Raw genomic sequence first — 17,677 nt, forward strand, 5'->3', positions numbered from 1 at the left:
TTGGAGTCCTTGCACTTGGCTTGATTGTTACAGAATTCTGCAGTTCTAAATGAGATGAGCATGCAGCTCTCTGTCTGTAAGACTTTACATGCCTGGTAGATCACCTCTAAAACCTGCCACGTTTTCTAGCACCGTTTCACTGTATCTCACTTAAGCTTCCAAATGCACACATATTCTCCAATAACATTGAACGCTTCAGGTGCTTTCACTTTCTGTTAATGTTATGACTTCTAAACTCCTCCGAAGACAATTTCTGTTCACTGAATATTGCCTATGTGACCATGTTCTACAGGTTCTTCAGTTATTTTCCCTTTCCATTCTGGCCACATATTTCACCCCCACAGCACAGGTCAACCCGCAACTTTAAGCTTCATTTTAAGTGCTTTATCTCATCACTGAAGTTTTTAGTACCTGATAGGAGACTTGAACTTTCACATCCCCAGCTCGAGGGACCCAGAGGCTGTCTTCTTAAGATACAGTCAACTTCATCGTAAAATCTCATTTTTCTCCTGGGATTACCGAGGTGCTCATTTTCCTTCTGCAGTGCACGGTATTCGTATTTTAGGTTCTTGTACTTTGTGCGACATTGTTTCCAGTCTCTGTCTATACCACGTTTCATTAACCTTCTGGCAATTTCCTCAAATATTTCTTTATTTCTTGTGGCCCCTTCAAGCATTTGTTGTATCTTTTCATCTGACCATATGTTTATCAGAGCTCTGACTTCATTATCACTCCAGTGTTTTCCTGCTCCAGTATCATTGACTGTAATAACTTTAAAGTGATTTTGTGTTTCTTCCAAGGGAATGTGATTGTCTGAAAATATAAATGAAACAACAACTGAGTATTGCTGAATATACATGCATTAAAGTGTAATTGTAGCTAATGACTCGGTAACAAGCTGAAGGATTAATTAGTGTTTATAACAATCTCTTGTTATGAAAATCTTTTAATGTTACAAGGTTAATATCCATACATGATTACATTTCTCTTAAGTATGCAAAATATGTAGCAAGTGAAATCTCTTGTTTCTCCAGGGCATCTAAAATGCAACATTTTGTCACTGTAATTTTGTTGCCGTTGTCAAATTAAAAACAGATGCATCCAAACGTTACATGCAGGAAAGCAATAGGCTTTAAGCTTTAAAGCAACAAGATATCGCCACCCATAAGAAAATGGCTTCCCAATATGGTTTCAAATTAGAATGGCAAGGCAAAATATGCACATGAAAATGCTACTGGGGATTCAATGGAAGAAAAAAATCTTACCTACATATTCAGAAGTAAGGTGATGCTGCTTATCAGCTAAGTATAGAATGCAAAGTTGAACTACAGTATTAATGCAAGTGACAGGGAATAGAGCTATGAAACTAATTTTTAAGTTTAGCGATAAGGCTAGACTGGAGTCAGAAGTAGGAAAATAGAGCTGTGCTTACAGTAGAGATCTGGTTGCTCCAGCTTTGGTACTGAAATTACAATGCGATTTTGTTTCAGAATAAATGCATAGAAATTTATCCTCACCTGTCGCAACCATCCGTTTTGCTACTGGCGTACAAGATCTGTCTTCTGAGGTAGTGCTTATAGAATCATCATCTACAGAAACACACGGTTTTAAATAAAGTAGACTTGGACTTGGACAAATAAATTGCTAATATTATTGTCATCCTCTGCAGGTAACACCTACTTTCAATTAAAAATGTCATAACCTATTAGTCTAACCCATCAGTTATTACAAGTCTTTTGCCACATGCTTCCTTAAATCAAACTACTTATTGGCATTTCTTGTAAGCCCTATCTTTCCTGCTGCCCCTACATTCCCCAAAAGGTAGCTGTGGATGTAACACAGTTTTAAAATACTCGATTAAACACATGCATACATGGATGGTTTGTATCTCACATATAAGTCAATTTGCACAACAAGTTTGTACACCTTGATTAGCACAGGTGTGCCTTCCAGTTGTGTTCCTAGGCGAGGCGGGTAGGGCAAGCTTGGGGAGGCTTTGGTGCCATTTGTATGGGCACGCGTCAGCGGATTCACTCACACCTAACAAGGCTTGGCCTGCAGCCTTTCCTTTGGTGGCATCATGCATGCTCCCTCACTGGTCTCATGAAATGAGCAGGGACTTGAGCCCTAGAAGACCACTGCCCCCCTCTCAAGTTTGGAAGCTGTGCACATGATTCGGATGCGATGAGGAGTGAGAGGCGCAGGCACCTGTCAGCAGACCTGCACGCAGTGTGACTTTGCACAAGCTGCATTTCATACAGCCGATGGGGCTTTTCTCCGATCTTTGTGAGTTGCCCTGGTACAAGAGAAACAAACTGAAGAGAGGACTTTGCTCCTTATTCCTACTTGTTCTCCTCTATTCAGGATTCCTTTCTACCACAAAAATAAAAAAAAAAGAAGTGGTTTAGAGTCCGTTTTAGAGGCATGCCTTTCCCTGATTCTGGGAGGGAGGGCAGGGAGGGATGCTAGGTTTTGTGGGGAAGGTTGCATACTTTTGCCTTCCTTTAGGAGACAGCCATGTTTATTTACTTTTGGGTGAAAGGCTAGTCTCTGATACAGAGCTTTTGTCATGGAGATAACGTAAGCAGAAGAAAAACTGGAAAACAAACAATTCATTAATGCTCTTGTGGAAATCTTTAGCCTCAGCTTAAATTGCACTTTCTATATGTAGGGATGGCTTTATCCCAAAGTATACTATGTGGCTTAAATGACAAAACGGGAAAGACAGAAGAACTTTCTTATTCCACCAGCATCTGCGTTCTCTTCAAAATTCCATCCTTAACAGGATAGAAACATCATTATATTATTTTTCTGTGTGTCTACATGCCAGTTTTTTCCTCACTGCAGAGCTGAGGCTGTAATACCTTTGCATTCTTTCACAGCATAAAAACTATTCCCTTCAGAAGTAAAATTCAGGAGCCCTCAGAATTCTTGAAGCCATCTGTGGACATCAAAACCCAGCTCTGCTGACTCTGGGCTCATTTCCTCATGCTTGGACTTCTCTGAGGCTGAAAGTTCACTTTTGTGTGGAATTACTTTTTGGGTTGGGAGGGAGAGAAAGATTAGTTCTCATTGTTTTGGTAGGGGATGTCATAGACCAATTGTCTTCAATATATTTTTCAGTAAAGGGTAGAAGTCAATATTCCTTATATGTTTTAGAAAACTTAGTGCATGGTTTAGACTCTGTTAGAAATAAGAGATTGTTCGTAAACAAGCAGGTTCATTTTACATGCTTTCTATAATGGTACTTGCTAACTTATGCACAGAGTAGTACTTGGAATTCATATTTGCTTTAAAACTTGCTCTCTCTTAAGTGATTTGGCAAGTACTTGTTTTTCAGAAGGTATATGCAGGAATAAATTTTATACTTATGGAAAACTTACAATCAGAAATTATACTCTCATAAGCATGTGTGTGTGATTTACTTGGGGTACTGGAAAAAAAGTGGTTTTTCATAAATAGGCTACACCATAACTCTTAAGAAAATTCTTGCATCTTCCTTTAACACTTGCAGCTATTGGAAATACAACCTTCAGCCAAAATGGAGCAGTAGGTCTACTCCTGGTCTCTTAAAGAATATTTTTTTAAAAAAAACTATTACCAAAACCCCCCATGGCTTTCATTTATGCACTCATTCTCTCAACCGTGCTGGCTCTCTGATCTCTTTCTGCCTTCGGCAACAGCACTTCTGTACCGCTGACTTGTGTGATTACTATCCTCAATTGGATATTACATGACAGGAACAGGGATTTTGTGTGTATAAGGCAGCCAGTTGATCTGCACAACATTTTATTCTGTGTCATTGTGTATGAACTCTTCTCTTTGCATTAGTGTGACCTCGCTATGTCTCTGAACTTTCAGGGACACAGCTTTACTTTATCCTCAATGTAACTTGTGTTTCTGTGTGTCATTGCTGTGACGGCATTGCTCTGATGTTGTCCTCAGTGTCATACTAGTTACAGTCATTTTTCATAATCAAGATCAGCCTATGCAAACAGTTGTAAAAGCTGTGTTGGATAGGGTGTCTCAACGCCTAAACTCCAGATAACATAATTGCCCAGAAGGAAGCTCTGCCTGGATCACAGAAATACTGATCTATACAATAGAAATATTGTGGTAGAAACTTTCAGGGTAAAAGGCCAAAGAATTGTTCACAGAATCATTATAATGGAATTTTTTATTCTTTTCATTAACTTCTGGGTACAAACAGCACTACTGTAAAGTATTTGATCCAGAATGTCAGGTCAGTAGATTTCAACGTCATTGTTATTTCCTCTGATGCCTTTTTTTAAGACATTCCATGGTTTCTATGCTCATTTATTCCAGATATCCCTGCTGTATTCTAATGTTAAATTTTAATGTTTTTAATAAAACAAATCTTCTCCTGAATACTTGTCCTTGAATGCATGACTTCTACATATTGCTGAGGCTCTGATTGCAGTTTCACTAGTAAAATAATTCAGAATATTCATGGCAGTTGTTTGATAGTGAATAGTCTGAAATTAAATGCACTGTCATGAAGTAGCTTGAAAAGACAGACAAGGTATGAAATGTTCAGTGTTTCTGAGACAGCTATTTAGCTCTCCAGTTTATCCTCTCTAGCAACTGTGTGAAGAAAAACAGTATTTGTGTCACAATCAAATGCAGACTTATCACATCTAGCATAAGAAAGAGTATGTTGGCTGGGAAAATAAGATGTTATTAATTGGGGGAAGGAGAAATAAATGCTTATGCATTTTTGTCACTATGAAATCAAACAAACCCCAGATTTTATCATAACCTAGAAGCAGAACAAGTATAATGTGTGGGAATAACATACGAACCTTAGAAATCTGCAGTTCCCAGTACAGTAGAATGTGCTGTTATAACCATCAAGACACAGTCTTGACCTACCTATGTCAATCGTCTCCTTCTTTATTTGTGTAGATTCCAGAGCTGCTGGGGTGGAACTGGCAAAGTTCCCATCATCCTCAAGGATTTCTGTAAAAAAAAAAAATTTACAGAGTTCTTATCAACTAAACAGGTCTTGAGTTAATGTCTTGAGACTCACCAACTTCAGAATGCCATTAATGATAACTACTGTTAAAGATTTCATCTCTTAATACATTAAAGCTGCCGTTTCTCCACAGTAGTGGGCTTAAGAGCAGAGTGTATGCATTTATATATTAAAATAAATCCAGAACACCACATAACAGCTGCATAACATAAATTTATGGATTAAATGTGCAAACCCTTAAGTTATTTACACCTGGATCAGAATTTGTAGAATGGTTCACTGATCATAAGTTGTCAGGTATGTAGTAACTGGCAAGCCTCTATGCAGCAGAACAGGCAAGACGGTGACTTTCATAAGGGGCGGTGCTTCAGTACGTGCTGAAATCATTGAAAGACTCCCAGGCGACTGATGCTAAGGGTCGCTGAATTAGCCCCGAAGGGGGCACGGATCCTGACATTGCATTGGGGTGCTGTGCCTGGACGCTGGACCTGCAGGGCTGCCTGCCTGCGGATAAAGACAAAGTACTAAACGCCTGTCCTGAGAGCATCCCCGCTGCTGCAGCTTGCCCGGGGTTTACATCAGACAGCTGGGCGCCCGGGCACGGTGGCAGAGGTGTCCCTGGGCTCCTCTCCACGGGGAGGAGGAGGTCGCCGCTCCTCTGCCATTGGCCTCTGGTGTTTAAGGGAGAGCTCCACCCCCCGCCCTGGGGCAGACGGGCGGGTGATGCAAGGGGTCTCTCCCATCCTCCTTTCCAGGTGGGGACACTGCCGTACCGAGATTAGGTGGTGAAGGCCACACCGCGGATCGATGACAGCAGTTTCTGGCTCCCAGCCTGTTCTCAGTCCATTCAAGAATATTGCCCCTAAACATTGAGCAATAAAGTATAATCTAGAGCCATTTTATTAAAAATTACCCCCCAAATCAATACGGCCCTTTTTGCATCAGATGTTCTTTACGGTGTGACCAGCATCATGCACCTCTTTATTTCTTTTTCTTAGCCAAGAATGTGGGTAGGGAGCCTGGCTTTTTTGCTAAGCCACCGTTCAGAGTTTTTGGAGGGAGCGCACAAGCAGAGCAAGACTGAGCCAAACAGAACAAACCATCGGCAGTTTCTGGCATGGATAAAACACAGTGGCTCCATCCGCATTGTTTAGCGAAGCTATAGACAGCTGCCAGCAAATATGCTTGATCTCTACGTTGTGTCTGAAGCATCGCTCACAAGGCCACCAGAGCAATGCTTGTCGCAGCCTTTCCTTTTGCCCGCTCAGACTGATACAAGCTCTGTTCTCTTTTGGCAGTCTGTCACTACCGCTATTTATCCTGTTTTCTGGCTCATGAGCCAGGATTAGTAATTTGTCTCCTAATCCTTACTCTCATGTGTGTCTTGCATAGTATAAAAGGGGAATAGGAAATGTCAAAGCTGGGGGAAGTTTTCAGTGTGTGGCCTATGTTTACTCTCCAACAGCTTGTAAAGTTGCTGCAGTCTCTGTCATGCAGATCTGTGAGACTGGATACAGACAACTTGGATGCACAGTTAGGAGTTTGTGTCTGCAGCCCAAATATGCCTTGGGCTAAGCCAGTGAATAATCAAGAACATTTGGGTTTGCACTTCTCTGAAACACTCTACTTCACACCAGCCTGGGGCATATGTATTAAAACGTTATCTTTTGACTTTATATCTGTACGTTTTAAAATTCCAAGCACACAGCAGTAAGTGTTCAAGCCAACGTAAGTGCCTGAGTATGTACCGACTTAAGATCCTAACTTTAAGCAATGGATTTTTAAAAAGCCCTTGCTTAGGAATGTATCTTGGCAGTGTAATGACTTATTCCAAATTTGTTCTGAGAGGGACATACAGTAAAGTATGCAGAGCACCAAAAATTCTAAAAAAATAATTACAAGAAAAGTCATTTGTTTGAAGCAAAATACTTGCTGTAGATATTTCTAAAGAACATCAGGCTACTGGCATTTCTTAGAATCTTGTTTTCATCTCAACTGTTGTTCCCTGGCACTTCAGATTTAATCTAACACGTATACACAGTCTGTGGTTGTACTGCAAAGTCTGACACATGTGGAATGTACGCGTACATGGAGTTTGAATTGACTGACTGCTGCCTGTGCAAGCTGAAGCAATTGGCTCTTCTGAATAGATTTCTGGAATTAACTGCTCTTAAAAGTGATCTCATGAAATGGAAAGCATCAGTCAAAATGACTAAATAAGGTTTTATTTCCAGATTGATTTAATACGCGTGTCTTTTACCAGAAAAGAGAAAAATTTACAGTGGCCCCTTTCCTAGGTTGCTTTTGCTAAAAACTAAATGGGTTTGTGATTGCTGTGATGCTCTTGCACCCTCTGCTGGCCACTCTGCTGAGAAAGCTACTCCAGGGCAATGCTGCTAGAGAAATCGCAGTGAACTGTTACAGTCTGTAAAAGAACATGTAAGGATGTATTTAGCTTTGTCTTTTGCTTCTCAGGTGGGCATTTGCCGCTCTTTAAGTAGCAAATACATGTGGGCAGAGGAGAAAAACAATACCATGAAACATCAAATAACTAAGTATTTTCCTGAAACTGTTGTATTTGGTTTTTGACTAATACCCTCTGAATTTTTTCCTTACTAGAGTATGGCAAACCCTACTGGACAGTTTATAAAGATTGGCAGTGGTGACAATGTTACTGTGGCTAATAACTCAGATTCACATGTAAGATCGTGAGAAGCCTGTGCACGCCTGAGGTAGCGTGTGCACCTCTGCGCATTTCCGAAGCTGCTGTTGCCAGAAAGCAGATGTCTGCCCAGGCTAGTAGCTAGTAGCTACCTAGACCAGCATATGTATAGCCCTGACTGCAGAGCACATTAACTCCATGTGCTCTGGAACATACCCTGGTGTGGGGATAGGAAGATACCCTGATACAGGCTTAACAGAATTTCTAAATTCTTATTTCTATCAAATTGGGGTTTTTGACAATTTTTTTTAAAGGCACTTGACTATATATAAATTATAATTACATGCTTGTTGAGAAACAATTTTCTCTGAAAGTTCTGTTGAACATGGAGTAGTCCTTAAGAAGTCACATCCTAAAGGCTATCAATTGTCAGCTACTGATACCAAAGAACGAATATAATATATCACTGCCTGATTGCCTTTTTCATTATTTATCAGCAAGTAAATTTATGAATTCAGAGGAACATACAATCTCTTTACGTACCAGTTTCTCACTTCAAATTTATTTGAACTGTCTAGGAAAGGTGTGTACCATAATTAGAGAATAAAGGGTCCCTGTGATACTGTAAAGTGAAAAGTGTGCACCTTTTCTCTGCTTTATGTAATACGTAATTATGTTACCATTAATAACATTAAAGTCTAGGTGTTTTTTACCACCTGTGATAAAATTATTTGAGTCTGCATTGTTCATTTGGGAATAAGGGAAAGAATTTTGGAAACTGAAACTGCATCTCTTCATGATGGAGTGCTGTGGGTTTTTTCCCCACAAAAGTTTGAATGGTGGTCTTTAGAGTGGATCGGCTGAGCCAGAGACACTTCTGAAACACTTGCTATTTTAATCTTTCCCCATAAAATCAGATTGTAATTACAATTACCCAGAAACAAACAAAGTAGAAGTTAAAATACATATATTTGAGAAGGGAAATGGTAACCAAGGTAAGCTATGGATGTCTTAACACCTACAGTTATCCTAAAGGAATGTTAAAGTGTCAACGAGTGCCCAGGACTTTACTAGAAGTATTCAGTTTATCTTAAATAACTTGTTTGGAAGACTGCAGTCCAAAAAGTTAAAATATTACATAGCCGTAGGCAGATGACGTTTAGTGGCACTGCTGAATCTGTGTATTATTACAGTGTCTTACTCCTGTTTATGTATATGCAGTAATTTTACTTGTTGATGGGGAGAAGTGGAATTTAATACAAGTAGTCTTATTGGATTATTTTGCAAGTAGTCTTAACTGGACCCCACAAAGTACCATTTATGATTTCTTATGTATTTTGTCTCTCTCAAAATGAGGCCCCTATAGGCATGCACTTTTCATGACAACCTATTTTTCTCCAATGAATGCCTCAAGTGCCCATGGTGATGTGGTAAAAGGCCAGTTATATATTTCTTTGTTAGTAAATTTAAATTAATAAATGTATTTGCTCTTGAATGGTAAAACAAAAATGCTACTGTCCAGTATTCCTCAAATTATCTGTCATGATCAACCATGTCTTTACTTACTTGTCATAGCTGTTTCTTTCGTTATATGCAGAGCTGCGCGATTCTCTGGAGTAGCATTTACAGTAACATCATCTGTCAGAAGATTTTTAATTTGATATTAAAATCTTTCAAGTTCATGTTAGACCATTTTCAGTTCTGTATGACTACTCCTTAGTGCCTAGTTTAGACCATATTCGGCCTCATGCTACTGAAAGAGATCCATGAGGTCCTCTGCTGTGGAGAGTCAAGTCTGTCAGCCTTTGAGACTTTCATGTGTCTCTACTGAATGTTAAACTCCCACTTCCCCTGAAAGTTACACTTTCAGATGTAAACCATAATGTTTCTTTGTAAAGAGCATATGACCTTCATATTCAGTGGTAGGATACTCTTAAGTGAAGTTTTCATTCCCTGACATGAGCGTTTACACAATTATATTAAATACTGATCACATTATATTGTGAAAAAGAGAATGCTGTTCATGCACAGGAGGCCAAACAATTCTAATCCTTGGGAAGACACAGTTTAAATAAAAGTAACTGCAGTAATACATTGCACTCAACTTGCTTAAACCAACAGTTTCTTCTTTACATCTTCAGTTATGAATCCTTGAAAAGATTTACTAGACTGTTTTTATCAAATATAGCAAGCACTGTAAATGTGCACATATATCTGTACTGAAAGTATGGTTATCACTATGATGTTATCTCCTGCTTATAAGTTTTTTAGGCTGCAGCATTTTCTAACCGTAACTACAACATGGGCTTATTTTAGAAATCCATCTTAATTTACTAAATTTAGGGATTTATATAAAATAGAAGACTTTTCAGTTTACCTGAGTCAGAAACTTTCTTTATATCTGCAACCTGTAGGTCTTCTGACATATTACTAACAGAGTCCTCTTCACCTGTGTCTCCAGGCATTTCTGCGTAAATAATGCTATGTTAATTAGGGCCCCGAATTCGTGTACTGCATAAGAACAGCTGTGCTGTGTCAAATCAAAAGATCTGTCCAACCTAGGATGCTCATTACGCCTGCAGGCAGTACTAGATGCATTAGCAAAAAGCCTAGATACAGCAACTGAAGAGTGAATCTTCCCCCAAAATGTTCTCATAGTTTTCAGCCAGAGACTGTCTTTGTGTTGTATTTTTCTTGACTCTTTCCATCACTTTACTAACTTCTAGTCTTATATTTGGCCACTGTAATATCATCCCCTGTGTAGGATTCTTGCTGTGTAATAGAGTTTTATGTTTATTCTGTTCTTAAACAACAGGCATGTTTCTGGTTGTACATACCAATAAAAAATGTTTTAACTCCTGAGAGTTAAACTCCTGGTTAGTGTAGGTTCATCAGTGTACTCTAATTCTGCATTAACCATCCATTACCAAGTTATTAATCAATATTCACACAAAACTAAAGGCAAGCTCCACCAGCATTCTTGGTGCTATGCCTTTTGCTGTTTTCACCATAGTTGTCTCACTAGTTTGAGAGTCTTTACAAAGGCCAGTAAAACTGGGCTACTGGGGACCGTAAGAGAAAGACAGTTTAAATGTTAATTTTTTAACCAATGTCTATAACTACAGACTTCTTTTGTCTTGTCAATGTCTTCATTTTTCCAGTAACACAACCTGACCGTCTCTCTGATCCGTTTTTTTATCTAAGCAGGAAACAGTCTCAAAACACGACTTTGACTGGAATGGTCTCTCTGTATCACTTTATCTTATCCTACGTCTTAATCTTTTTTTCCTCCTTTTGTTTCTCAGTTCTATTAAAAAAAGTTTGGGGCAATCACTCAATCTGAAAGATTACCTTAAAATGTAAGACAAAACTATTAAACAAAATAGTAAATTTCCACTCGTTTTTTCCCCCCCAGCAAATTGGTTAATCTAGCTGGTTGCTTTTTTGTTTGGTTGGTTGGGTTTTTTAGGGCTCTCTAATGCTGGAAAACTAAAAAAATTAAAGGATATATGGGTAGCTGAAGTACTTACCTATGGAGTCCTTTTCTGATTTTGCTTCTGTCCATTCTGGAGGCCTCTCACTTTCATCATTATCTGATTTACTTGCTTGTTCCATGGTGCTGTGCCCCAGAATTGCATCCAGTTCATTAAAAAATTTCATACTTTTACTTGTACTCCCTGAGTCTTGGGCACTTTTTGCACTCTTGTATTCATGTTTCAGATTTTTATATTTTGTCCTGCACTGCTTCCAGTCCCTGTCAATTCCGAACCTTTGAAGTCTAGCAGCAACCTGTTCAAATATTCTTTTATTTCTCACTGTCCCCTCCAGTTGTTGCTGGATATTTTTGTCTGACCATATGCGTATCAAAGCTCTGACTTCATTAACAGTCCAGTGTTTTCCTCCTTCATTTGCTACTGTTGGAATAAAAGCCGGTGTTTTGGAAGCCTCTATTGCTGATGTTGGATTACCTGCATCGTGTGGGGCAGGGGAGAGACACAGATAGCGGTTACCTGCATTGGGTGGTTGGGGTGGGGAAAGGACAGAGAGAATGAGAATGAAGTATGCTGTTTCCTTGTGACTTGTCTCTCCAGAGAAAGACAGAGCAGAGGTGACATTAAAATCAAGCTATTAGTTATTAATTTGCCAGCATTTCTGTTAATTCTGACATACTTTTTTGCCTTCTCTTGAACACTGATATTAAGATAGCACATGCACATTTAATTAATCTAAGAGGAACATTTCTTTCTTCTGTGCCCTGAACACTGAACTTTTACTTGTAACACCTTTCAGAATAACCAATGAGCTGTTTTGTCATTCAGACTAGAGAGGAGAAGAGTGCTGTTTGGAAGATAAAGTGCTGCATCAGAACAATAATCAATGGGCCCCTGAGTCACTAGCGCTATCATCAAGACTTAAGTTCTGCATTCATGCCATACTTGTGGTTTTACATACATGGAGAGATTTAAACTGTAAGGATCTGAAGAATCTGATCCTTAACTCTTAAGAAAGGATCCTGATTGTGGGGAGCTGAGGGATGGAGACTTTTGCCTTAAGTTACACAAGAACTTTGGTGTGATAATGAACACGGTTCTCATGGTACAGACTCTCCACCTTTCTCAGTGCAGGTCAATCAAAAATATTTGGGTTTTTTTAGTAAAAATAAAAGTTTGAGTTATCTTACTCTGCAGAACTAATATATTTTTCATTTTCTCAAGTTTTCAACTTTATTTTTTAATCTCAGGAGGTAAAGGATGCCATGCAATTTACTTAGAACACTGAAAAATTATCTCTTGCAGTTTTTTAATGTTTCCTTGTTTCTAATTATGAGTTTGCTTTAAGACTTCATTTTGATTATCCAATTAGTTTAGAAGGTGGTTTCTCATGCATTTGCTAAATCTTTGCAAAAATAACTGTTTTAAAACCCCCACAATTCCAGTGCTTCATCAAAGAGAGCAACCATGAAAGCACAGAGTAACTGACACAGTTTTTTGCACTCATACTGAAATGATAAATGCCTTTGCCAGTGTCTTATTCTAAAAGGGCAAGCAAGGTTATGGGGGTTGGATACTTTATAGTCACTGAGCTTTGTGCAATAGCAAAAATATCTGACCTTTGCTTGTACACAGAGCTTCAGTGGAGCATACTTGTGTATAATAACCTGTCTGGGGACAGACTTGTCCTAGATAGAGGCATTCTTTGCAAGTCTCCATAAGTCATTCTAGTTGTGAAAAAGTTGTACTAACAGATACCAGTTTTTTCCCTGTTAGTCCTGTGTTAATTAGACTCTGCAGCAGCCAGCTCACTAATATGTTGTGGAGGAGGGTAATTTTCAGGTGACATATCAATTATACTTTCTTCATTTCTTCCTAAGGGAGTGAAAGAAAATGCTTGTTTACAGGTGGATGCAAGCGTAGGAATTGCCACGGTTGACAACTGCCAACATTAGATAGGCTTGATGTAGTCTCTGCTCAGTGTTACCGAGAGTATTTCAACTATCTGTTTTTCCAGACAGGTTCATTCTTTACTACCAGAGAGTGCCTCGGAGACCAGAGAAACGGCCCAGGGGAAGAAAAGAGGAAGAAAAATGCGGAAGGTGCTCCCTGCACTTCCCAGTCAAAGCCACAGAGTATGGGGCAATCTGGGAGGAATAAGGTTTCTTTAGTTCTTGTGTAGACCAGTATTTCTCACTAGTAAGTTCATTTGCAACTGAGCTGACTTTTGGTTGTAGATATTAGTTCAAGTGAGGTCTAGTGACTCTGTGTATCGCTCATTCATTCTGCTGTATGCAGAGTGGAAAACAGTGGCTTTGTCAGTTCCTCATTCCCATTAAAAAACATTGTGATTCAAAATATCTTACCCACAAGCACCACTTTGAAACAAAGTTGTTAAGTCACTGTGAAAATTGTCCTTATGTCTCAAATGTATTTTAGCTTTAATTTGTTTTAAAAAAATTGTTAAGGCAGGATATACTTTTTTTTTTTTTAATCTCTGAAAGATGTGTTTATTCCATATTTGATTTTTTTCCTAAGCTTCCTCAAAATGAGAAATCTGCTGAAATGAAACCAAAATATTAAGCAATACAGATACAAAGGGCTTAACATTTTTCTTTCAGTGGTTGTCTGAAACAGTGCCTGAAATCTAAAGACTAAGAGAGGCACTTGGAGAAGACATTTTAGTATCAGTACATCCTTGAGAGCCCATGCAATTGAAGTTATTTTACTGGCTTTGTAGAAAGCAGCTTTCTCAGAATTGAGGATTTTTCAGCAGGCCAAATGAATCTACTTGGCAGTGTCCAGCAAGAGCGCACTCAGTAACACAGACATATTCCTGTAAAACTTGATTCAGATACTTACTGCAAGAAAAGTTTTGTTTATATATATATATGCATATAATTCCATGTGAGATTCTTGTCTCTTCCTTAATTTCTTGTTATGCCAGGCAAGAGGGGTGTAATGTAAAAAACATGGGTTTAGCTGGGGCCTTGTTTTCTCCCTGAATGCGACACCTTAGAGGTAAAACAGGGAAAGCTGTTGTAACTGGACTGGGATGTATACCAGGGCATAGAGGGTATGTAAAAAATGGAAAGAGCACATAGGAAATTCAGGACAGTGCTGCTGTTCATCCAGGCAAGGAATCAGCTCATCGGTTGCCTAATTCTGCCTAAAATGCATTCAGGTTTCTCCATTCCCTTTAGCAGCCCCTTGAAAGGGCTCATGCCTAGGATCTTCTTCCTCTTTCTGGCTTGCCCGGTCTGTGCCCTTGCTCTGGAATTACTTTCCTGAGCAAAACTACTACAGTAGGATGATTTCCAACTGAGTTGTTGTATGGGTGGTTGGACTAAAGCATTGCTCATCAACCACCACTTGGAGAGAGGATACAGTTGCTTTGAAGACCACTGCAAATCTGGATTGCTCAGTGGGACAGGTCTGACCTCTGTGTATCTCTCCTGGCTCAGGCCATTCACTCATGCTGCGTTAAGCAGGAATTACATGAGTTAGAGAAAATCCACAAGTTGACGCAGTTATCGCACACTACCATTTGGCATACTTTCCATAAGCATTTAACAAAATTAATGCGGTTAATGTGGTTAATATGATTAAGCTACAGCATGGGATGTGTTTTGAGTGCAAACAGTGGTCATGCAGGTGTTACATCATATACAGTGGTCAGTATCCAGTGATGCACGAGACTGCCGAGTGCTAAAACTGGGAAGGAGATGGTGTCAGAAGTGTGGCTACTTTAAAGCTATGTTGATCAGAAACAGAATGATGGCGTATTGAAGCTATCAGGAAGTGCTCTGAAAGCCATGCTGCCTTTTAGTTTTCGATCTCTCTGTGCCATCATACTATACCTAGTTGAACTGGTCTGACATGGGACATAAAAAGTAGTGGATCTCCTGGAGCATCCTCATCATCTTCTAAAGAAACTGATATTTCACCTGGGAAGGAAAGAGTTTTTAGATGAAAAATAGGTATGGACTAAATTAGCTTAAATTAGTTTAACTGAAAATGTCCATACACAATGAGAAGATTATTAACATTGTAATCTCCACTTACTTAATTTGTATTCAAATTGAATTTAAAATTAATTTAGCCTGTCCCCATAAAGGGACACGAGTTATAGGAGGTAAATTGAATTAGTTTATATTTGCCTATGAAGCCTGTTCGAAATGTATTTTAAAAGTCTTGTAGAAAGAGACTTGATTCTAGTGACTTGTATGCTTTTCTGACTCAGTATTTGGGGTGGACAGCACATTAAAAGTACAGTTTGAAAGTAGATAATGGAAAGTGAGAGACATACAAATAAAAGTGGACTCTGCACATGGACTCAGATAACTACAAATCCATTTATGTAACCAACAAAAAAAAAAATCCAAGAACAATTTTTAGAGAAAAGTATGAAGAAAACAAGAATGTTCTGCAAAAAGTTCTGGAAATCTATGGAATTCATTAATGGCATAGGGAAAGTGGGAAAATATAGTGACTAAAGAACAGACCTATTTGTAGCTGACAGGATTCAAATTAGCTATTCACAGTATAGCATTCCTACATGTGTTTAAAAAGCAGTATTGTAGCAATTGCTATGTAAGCTTGGAAAGCAGCATATGTAAGTCAGGTTCTGAATCAGCTTAATTTTCACATAGGACAAACTTTTAAGTTGTTCTACAGTAATACGCTGTATTCAGCTGTTGACAGGAGGTTTGAAATGTTGATTCACGGGAGTTGAGCTACTGTCAGCTCCAGCGAGGCAGGTCGCACAGATCAAAGCTGCCTGTTCAAAGGTACGGCAGTAGTTGGGTCACGAGGAACAGTAACGAGGTGCGGTGAGGATGCAACCTGGTATCCCTGACGTAGGTGAAACTGAAAACTGCATTTGGATTAATTTGAAAACATTATCCTAAACCCTCCTGACTTTCAGCAAGGCTCAGAATGACTCATAGATGCAGTGGCCAGATCTCCAACTGCTCCCAGCTGTCAGCCTTGGTTCTCTGGCAGGAGCTGCCACCCGCGGTGCCCGGGCTGAGGAGGGAAAGGTACGCTCGTGCCTCCACCTCCAGAGGCAGGATGGGCATTTTATCTGCCTAAGCACTGCAAACTACAGAGAGGGGAAATAAATTCTCTCTTGGAAGGCTGCTGAGTGTGCCATGGGTACTAGGATAAGCAAGTTTAATTACTTTGATATATTAAAGAGAAACAAAATTTTAAGTAAATAACAATGGTTAACACAAAAAGATGTTAGAATATTTGATGGGGAAAAAAAGCATCTGATGAGCAAAAAAAAAAGATAGTAAGAGTATTGCACACATATTAAAAAAAATACATATATAAAATTCTTGTCAATGACATGTTTAATGTTAAAAGTCCAGACACAGAAAACTAGGTATGAGTGGCATTTTCAAGTTGGCATTTCTGAAGGACCTTTTTGCATTACTATTAGCTGTCTGAGTTTTATACATATGATAATACTGCATTGCTGATGCATTTCTGCTCAGACTTGATAATTTTTCGGCATTTGCTGTGGTAAAGTGAAGGGCAAGGAAATTGGCCAGTGCATTAATATTTAAGCATAGAAATATAAAAGAGCATAAGTAACTTAACATAAAATACTAGGTGAGCTTTGCTTTTGTACATCAAGTACTTGATTTGTAATACTTGATTTGACTTGAAAGAATCACAACTGCTTAACAAAATGGGAAGATCATTCATTTGAACTGTAATGAATGACACCATTTTTCATAGTGCATCATCAATCGCCGCATGGATTTTTTTCATTGTTGATTACTGGCATAATACATGAACTAAATTTTGAGAGAAGTGAACATGTTGAGTTGCATCTTTTTTAAGTATTATTTAAGCCACGGCTCTGTGTTTGCCTCTGAAAACATGTATTTTGGGAGGACAGCACGAGGATCACTGGCTTGTACTGCTCTATGTGCTTATGCAAAAAGTGTCATCTTTCCATGAACAAGCTGGGAATTGGTGCATGTGGTGCTACCAAGTTTGTCTGGAGACACCTCTCTCTCAGATTTGATTGTGATTTTCATTATTCATTTCTTCAATTACACTTTCAAAAGAAAACTGATTTTACAAGATACAAAAAAAGCCTCAGGAAAACATGATAGAAATACCACCCAGTCCTGTAAAAGTCGTCTCTTTTTTTCTCTTCCTTTCTCTTCCTCCCCCTCCCCAGCAGTCTCCCAGTAGTTGAGATAATCAAGCAAATCAAACACAAAGACATGCTTTTGTAGCTTTACATTAAGGATGGGTATGAATATTTAGACTGAGGCTAAGCAGAATGGTAAAAACAAAGGAATTTCTTTGGGAGCATGCCCTGTCCCTTGTCATGCTTTTTAAACAAAATAAATTAGTATAGCTACTGCGTTCTTAAAGTAGAGTAAGATGTGCGTGATGGACAGTATTATCTGGCACAGGTTTTAGTTTGCTGATAGCATTTTGTGCTTGTTGCCCGAGTCACAAGCCCAGACATCCTTGGTTCCTCCAGCTCTGCCAGAATAAGGC

The 17,677-nt window shown here is 39.0% G+C and overlaps 2 protein-coding genes across 4 annotated transcripts in view; one reads left to right on the forward strand and one right to left on the reverse strand.

The window, feature by feature from the left end:
* PAICS (phosphoribosylaminoimidazole carboxylase and phosphoribosylaminoimidazolesuccinocarboxamide synthase) overlaps window positions 1–17,677 on the reverse strand; it is a 40,818-nt gene that overhangs the window by 20,555 nt on the left and 2,586 nt on the right. The window contains exons 2-8 of one of the 3 annotated variants that reach the window (XM_086463804.1): window positions 15,010–15,096; window positions 11,189–11,668; window positions 10,036–10,125; window positions 9,225–9,296; window positions 4,894–4,980; window positions 1,518–1,589; window positions 412–813 (exon numbers count right to left, since the gene is read on the reverse strand). In XM_086463804.1, coding sequence (XP_086319930.1) covers window positions 412–813; window positions 1,518–1,589; window positions 4,894–4,980; window positions 9,225–9,296; window positions 10,036–10,125; window positions 11,189–11,668; window positions 15,010–15,096 — 1,290 coding nt within the window. Of the gene's footprint in view, window positions 1–411; window positions 814–1,517; window positions 1,590–4,893; window positions 4,981–9,224; window positions 9,297–10,035; window positions 10,126–11,188; window positions 11,669–15,007; window positions 15,097–17,677 lie in introns of all 3 variants that reach the window. The other 2 variants (XM_086463805.1, XM_086463806.1) reach the window with 2 other exon arrangements.
* The window catches only part of PPAT (phosphoribosyl pyrophosphate amidotransferase), a 48,789-nt gene that overhangs the window by 11,476 nt on the left and 19,636 nt on the right, over window positions 1–17,677 (forward strand). The window lies entirely within an intron of this gene.

This window comes from Leptosomus discolor, chromosome 4, assembly GCF_034619465.1.
Source record: "Leptosomus discolor isolate bLepDis1 chromosome 4, bLepDis1.hap2, whole genome shotgun sequence".
Lineage (NCBI taxonomy): Eukaryota > Metazoa > Chordata > Aves > Leptosomiformes > Leptosomidae > Leptosomus > Leptosomus discolor.